Genomic DNA, 7,556 nt, shown 5'->3' on the forward strand with positions numbered 1-7,556 from the left:
CCCCCCCCCACGGTCGTGATGCCCAACTCGCCCAGCAACGTCTGCTCCTACTGCCAACGCCCGAATCACGCAACACCGTGTGTTGCAAAAGCACTTACGTACTGGAAGTGTGAAAGAAGGCACGCGATTGAGAGCAATCATGGCCTCGCCTCCTAAAACCGCTAATGTTTAATGGCTTAATCAAGTATGGGTCCCAATATCTTATTATGACACAAACTTCACGGCCATCCTACTTTCGCGCGCTGCGGATAATGTCTAAAGACCAAGCTTCCCCTGAACTCGCGTTCACACAAGCGTCTGCCATCCAGAAGTCTTCTATCCTTCGTGCATTTTCACTAAAGCACACCGTGCTCCATTAGATAGCCATGTCGTGCGTGCCACAGCACCTCTTGAAAAAGCCCATTCTGATATCTATGGCTCCTTGCCTTATCCTAGCCCCAGCGGCGACCACTATTTCACTACAATTCATTGATGACTACTCACACTTCGTGTATCTATCTATATGTACAGCGCAAGTCCGACCTCAATGAAAGCTTTGGGCAGTTTAGGAAAGCAGCCAAGAACCACTTCAACACGAGATAGGTACACTTGAAACACAGTTCAATCGGTATTATCCTGAAGTCCAACGCCTTCAAGGCGACAATGGCAAATAATATGAAAAGCTAGACCAGTTCATCTTTGATCGCTACGGCACTCACGCCCAGTTCACCAATGTCTACACGCCTCAACAAAATGGCGTCGCAGAGCTCTGGATGCACACTATCCTCGAACGCGTACGCGCGCTTCTCATCGACGGCGAATTACCTCGCCAGCTTTTGGGGGAGTGCTGCCACTACGTTACGCACTTGATCATTTTGACTACGAGTAGTGTGCTTCCAAAATGGGTTACTCCGTATGAGCTCTGGCATAAGAAAAAGCCTTCGCTAAGCGTTTGGGTGTGCAGCGTTTGCGCTGACGCCGGGACCCATCGCAATAAACTTGAGATTCGTGCAAAAATGGGCATGCTTGTTGACCTACCGCTATCGCCTCCTAAGCACGACAGAGGACAGAGTCGTTTTCAGCCGTGACGTTACGTTCAAAGAGGATACATTTCCTACACTGATGTTCCTTGAGCGTGCCACACCAGATCCACTTAGCTTCTCTTTACCTGTTCAAAACGAACTCTCACCTCCCTAAGTGCCCTCCTGAAACGGAATCACGCCTCCTTGATTGCTGCTGATGCTGACGTCAGCACTGGTTCTGTGAAAAAAGTCAAACTACATGACGTTCTTTCCGAATACTCGAAATCTTTACTGCTTAACGAGCCCGCTGACTTGGAAGAGGAACAGGCTAGGCTTCATATCATCGTAAGTCTCATAGCTGCTCGTTATGACCCAGAGCCTAAGACCTATAATGATTCCATGCGCTCCTCAAGCGCGTCTGACTGGCACGCTGCTGCTCTATCGGAAACGAATCACTTATGGAAATATGACATGGGTCCTCGTAAACCGCCTTCACAACCGAAAGGTACTGCAGAACCGATGGGGCTTCGTGCGTAAACGCAATGCAATTGGCCTCATTGAGCGCTGTAAAGCTCGGTTTTTTATCAAAGATTTTCAGTATCAACTGCACAAAGATATTCTCGCCAGTCGTGCGGATAGAAGTCTTTCGATTGCTGCTCACACTTGCAGCAATCTTGACTACGAGGTGGAACAAACGGGTGTGAAAACGGCTTTCCTCAATGGATACCTTGATGAGGAGATCTCCATGGAACAGTCTGAGGGATTCTAGTCACAGGAGAACCCTGATCTGGTTTGGCTCCTTGGTAGGAGCCTTTACGGCTTCAAGCAAGCACCCAGAGTCTGGCCTTCACCTTTGCACAATACCTCGACTGTCTTGGTTTTCGTCACCTGGTCAAGGACCGTTGCGTGTTCATTAAAGCCATTTTTAATGCACCGTGCTACATTTCGGTTGACGTCGATGACGTATTGATCATCTCGCTGCCAAGTAAGTCATTGCGCGGGTAAAATCGGCCTTGAGCTCAGAGTTCCACATGACCGATTCAGGGGGGGGGGGGGGGGTATCTTACCTCCTGGGTTGGACGATAGAAATAAATCGTGCCACTCGCTCAATCTTCATTCACCGAAAGAGCTATGCCACTAAAGTGTTTGATCGCTTCACGATGTCGGAGAGCTATCCTAAGGGCACACCTATCACTCAGAAACTTAGTGCCTCCGATTGCCCCGTCCATGAGGCAGATAAAGCTCTCATGGCGGCCAAACCAAACCGAGAAGCAGGAGGTAGCATCATGTGCCTGATGACAGGTACAAGGTCTGATGTTGCTTACCTCTTATGTGAAGCCAGCCAGTACCTGGATAATCCAGGAAAGGCTCACTGGAACACTGTCAAGCGAGGACTTCGCAACCTAAATGGCGCATAAGAGTATGGCATCACTCTTGGGGGAATTGAGAGCTTAAAGCTTCTGCTGTCCGTTGAGTATATCATGGCATACATGGACTCAGAGTACGCAGCATGCCAAGACATACGCCGCTACATTGATGTCCATATAACCATGTTTTGTAACAGTCCGATCAGTTAAATCTCATGCCGTCACCATATTGTGGTGCTGTCAACGACAGAGCTAGAGTACATCACACTCTGCTGCAGTTGTTACCGATGAAGATACTGCTAAAAGAACTAGGCTACGACAGCTCAAAGCCCATTTAATACTGGAAGACAACCAAAGTTGTATCAAAATATATAACAACCCAGAGCTGCACGACAGGAATAAGCACATCGATATAAAGTATGTATTCGTACATGAGAAAGTTGCAAGAAAAGAGACCACTTTCAATTACTGCAACACGACCGCAGTGTGCGCAGACATTTCCGCTAAGCCTGTGGCTAAACCAAAATTTGAGAAAATGAGAGAGCTATTACGAGTCGCCCCATCACAGCAATAATAAATTACTTTGTTTTGGCGAGGGCATCTTGTTTACTGTCCAAAAGTTTTGAACCCACCGTGAAATCTCCTTCAGACATATACCGGATACTTATGTACGAGGCTTAAAGACACGGACTAGACGTACGAACGAGAAGAAGTTCATCCACTTGCAATCCGACAGCAAAACCTTATGGGCAGTGTCATCCTTGTTCTCGTCGATAACGGTGCGCTCCTTGTCTTGGTTATTAACAGGATGGACTACGCAGCGTTCATATAAATTTCGGTTGTATGTGCCAACTAGATAGAGCCAATTTGTGAGTCCACCCTTCTCCGCCAATTCCAAAAGCACGCATCCTCCGCAGCGCCCACCCCTAATCAGGTTTGAATTCAAGTGGTTAACGACCAAGTCACACCCTGGAGACCGAAGCTTGGGTAGCAACTTGGCAAACAGTTTCCAAGTGCAAAACTTGAGAGGTCGGGGCCTTGGTTCAACTCGTCCGCGAAAAATTGGTCGACAACGTCCTGCGGATTAAGCCTGGTCGGCCAATAGCGTCCGCAGCAATATTCAAGCAGTGAACATGCAAATGTGGTTGTCGCTGGTATCGATCATAACATTTCCAAAGTCGTCTGTCTTGCAAATATTGCGGAAATGCTGCATGCCGCGATCAGCAAAGCGCAACACGATCTGATTTCCTCTGCCTGAGCCCCCCGGTTTCCCACGTCCGGTACCTTTAGCTCGTCGATGTTGGGCGCCAGTCCCACAGAACGCTCACACGCTGCAGAGTGCCATCCGCATCGCGCTCGATCTTGTCGACCTGCCAGACCACCCCAGGCACTCGGGATTCAGATCCCACGTCTAAGCCGCTGATGCTTTCTCATCGTTGCTCGACAGTGGTCTGGGTCTTTACCTGATGAGCCGTCGCTCTTGAGGTCGTCGCTGCAGGAGCTCTCCGAGACATCGTCGTCGCTACATCGCTCATTAGTGCTTTCATCCTCCCCGAGAAGATTACAGACTGTAGCTGAACGGGTTCACATTCATTGCTGGAGTTCCTCTTGTTTCCTGTTCTTCGGTATTTAAAGACGAGGGGCTGGCGCGTCTGAACGCTGCGAGACGACATAATCTAGAATACATTTTGTGTAGTGAACAAACAACCTGTCCTTCCGCTCGCGAAGATGCTGCCGTAGGTGAACAAATGAATACATCCCCGTGGAGCAAACTATGACGTGATGGCTTTAGACTAATTTACGCGCTCATGGACTACCTCACAAGATTTAACACGATGTGGACTATGTCGGTGTTCTCCATCAGATTTATCCGGCTGTGAGGTCTGTGGGTGGTGCTGAGCTCGAGCAGGCAAGGTCTTTCTCTGGATTGTCGGGATAGCCGCAAAGAAGTACGTGACCAGTTAGTCAAGCATCTTGGCTAAGTAAACGAAACCCACAAGCTAGTGGAGTAGTGCGACTTATGTTCATTTTGCTGTCTGCTTCTTGATTAAAGTGTTTTCAACTCGCCTAGATCTCTGGAGGAATCGCATTCCCATGTGCCTGCATCTTTCCTGACAAGAATTGCTTAATAACGCATTTCACATAATGTGCGTTGACGAAACTCTCACAATGTTATCGGTGCTTTTAGACCATCGGTGACGTCATTACAAGATTGTTCTACATGAGAGATTTCCCGATAAAGTTGCTGTACATTAAAGCGCATATTCGACGACCTGAACTTGTTGTCGATGCTTAACCGATTATCATTGGTGTAGCATACTCGTATTTTCATCACTAAAGCGAAAGCCCCCCTTTTTTTAACTACGGAACAACTGCACATCGCAAATCATTTGTAGTTCAGGTTGACAAGCCACTGCTGTCCCAGTATGGCCAAGCACGTTTCGTCGTAGATGCATCAGATACTCAAGCCGCGAGCGAATTGGGTATGCTCCGAGTTGTTACAGCTCTCGACTGTGAGAATTCTGCAGCGGAAGATTACGGCCTAATGTGAGACCATCAACAGGATCGGTCTGAGCACGACTTTTCCTCTCAGGAGGCAGTAAGGGCAAGTACTGCAGAGTTTGCAGTTTGCTGTGGTTTCCAGATATATGTGAAACAAACAAGTGTAAAACCTAACAATTCTGAAAATGCAAAATACCGATGGAAAAGCTTTATGGAGTACAATTGTTTTTGATAAAGACACGCCAATTGACCAGTTGGTGGGTCCGTTTTCGTGAATGGTTTTGAAAAAAAAAACATCGGGAAATGGTAGATGACCAAACGAATTTGGCTCATAACCTCGTCAAACACGTTGGATTCACCCAGACTCCATTCGTAGAAGGGTCTGTTGTAACGCAGAAGAAAAGTGCGCACAACACCACCCAGGACATTGAGCATCTAATGATCTTGGTCATGACGGAAATGTTATCTATGTACGACTGGCCTACTGCATCTTTGACAGGCTCTGCAGCTCACGATTTTCTGCTTTCGAAAGGACACAAACAGGGGAAAAGCGCAATTTCGCGATTGAAAATGGATATTGACGACAAACTACGTGACAATTTGATTGAAAGTAACCACGAATAGATTCATATTTCAAAAAATGACTTAAACAAATCCTAGTTGTGTCTGGAGAATTGACTGTAAAAACCGATAACGTTACATTTTGTCGCGCTTGCTTTATTCCTAGTGTTGACAACCATTATTGCCAAAAAGTGCAAGAGACTTACTAGTTTTTATGGTACGCACCTGAAAGGCGAAATAAACAAAAGGGAGTATTTCTCGTCGCCACTGCAAAGGACTACAACAACCACGTTGTCTCCTTTGTCCTAGCCCTTGTTGGTGCTGAAAACAACGAGAATTGGCATTGGTACATGGAGTGCGTGAAACAGCAGCTACTGGTTTCGAAAACTTTAAGATAGTATCCGATCACCAAAAAGGACCTCCTATCTGCCGTTTCCGAAAGGTTTCCTTTAGCTGGGCATCGTTTTTGTCTACGACACATTATGAGCAATATCAACCAATCTGTCTCCAAACCCTCCGACGATGGCCTCATTTACTCAATGGCTCTCAGCCAGTGTGAAAAAGATGACTTCACGCTTTTTCGAAGTAAATTGTTGGTTCTAGACCCAGCACTGCGGAATATCTGAACAAAATCGGCAAGAAACACTGAGTGAAATACGAGTTTTGTGAAATATATCGACTTAATTTCGGTGAGAATACATCAAATTTGTCTGAGCAAACCAGCAATTGGATGGGAAACCAACTGAGAAGTGCAAAGCCGCTGGACGCCTATCACACTCACTTCATGTGACTCAGTGAACTCACATCTGAAAAATGACAATTGGCTTCAAAATGGGCTAATTCGGCTGGTACAAATCGTTTGGTACCTCTTTTGTGAAAAGGGCTTGAAGATCGAACCAAGGCAGCCTCAACTTGTGCAATAACTCTCTTTAGACGGTGCTTTTTCAGTTCAGCACATTGGGCTGCAAAGCAAACACAGATATATCCACCTTTGGTGTGTAGTCGATCTTCCGGGTGCAGAGTGCGCTTGCGGAAATTGTAAAGCTGAAGATTTCCCCTGTATTCACGCCGTTTGTGCGGCTGTGAAAAATGGAAGCCGAATTGATGAACTGTACGACAAGGTACGTACGTCAATCGGACATTTTCAAGACATGTACATTTTCGCCTTCAAGCCTTGGCCGACTAATGCGACGCTCGAGACCGATTCCTCCATGCTTGTTCCTCAATGCCACAGGAATCCCGAGCGCATTGGGGAACGAGGCTCAAACCAAGACCCAAACCGAGATCAAGCACAAAAACAAAAACTGTGAGGAAGGTCACACAAATATTACAAAAGCTTAACACTTTTTTAAACTGATTTCGCCGAATGAAGTACCGTATATTTGGCGCTTCCTGAAAACACAAATTTGTAAATTTGCTACAGCACGATTGCCATAAACGAGACTGAACATGTAGCAAAATTGACGATTTGCTCGTAGATGACTGACCGACGAGAAAAATCTTTCCTCGTAGCAAATAAGACGATTGGAGGGATCATCCCTCCTCTCTCAACGACTGGCCTAGAGCTGATCATTATCTCAATTATTTCCAAAAGTCTCGAAGTGTTGCAGGCTGTTGGCAGAACGCGGATGGTTGATATTCTTTACAAAATAAGTAAAAGCGTGAGCTTGGTAATGAACGTAACTATGCGAGCACTTTACTGCGGCAAAACAGTTCACCATAGACGTCATGGCAACTGATATGCCAATCCTCAAAGCTAGGCGAAAAACCAGCTGCCGCAACCGAACGACTTACAACGTCACCTGGTACGGCTTTCCACGCTGTTTGAACCCACTGGACCACATCCTCGACAGGCGGCTGCTTCGGATTGCCTGCTTCCGTGTAGACGACACGGTCAGACGATTTCCACTCGTCAATGATCACCAAGACCTTGTCTTTGAACGACTTGTAGATTCCAATGTCGCCTGTTTGTAAATACGGTGTCAAGCCTCCTGGAATGACAAACATCTGTAGGTTCTTTTTCACGGCACGCGCCTTGACAGCCTTAGACGTATGTGCACGCATAGAGTCCCAGACGATCGCCTTCCCAGGCGTACTCGCATCAAAAATGGGGAGGGAGGGGGGG

General features: G+C 46.9%; 1 protein-coding gene across 1 annotated transcript; it reads left to right on the forward strand.

Moving 5' to 3' along the window:
- Positions 1-5,173: 5,173 nt before the first annotated feature.
- PPTG_21210 (hypothetical protein) lies at positions 5,174-5,494 on the forward strand (the record flags this gene model as incomplete). The annotated part of the gene is made up of 1 exon (XM_008896463.1): positions 5,174-5,494. The coding sequence occupies one exon, from the start codon at positions 5,174-5,176 to the stop codon at positions 5,492-5,494; it is 321 nt and encodes a 106-aa protein (XP_008894711.1).
- Between the last annotated feature and the right edge of the window lie 2,062 nt (positions 5,495-7,556).

This window comes from Phytophthora parasitica, assembly GCF_000247585.1.
Source record: "Phytophthora parasitica INRA-310 unplaced genomic scaffold supercont2.4, whole genome shotgun sequence".
In the NCBI taxonomy this organism is placed as follows: Eukaryota; Oomycota; class Peronosporomycetes; order Peronosporales; family Peronosporaceae; genus Phytophthora; species Phytophthora nicotianae.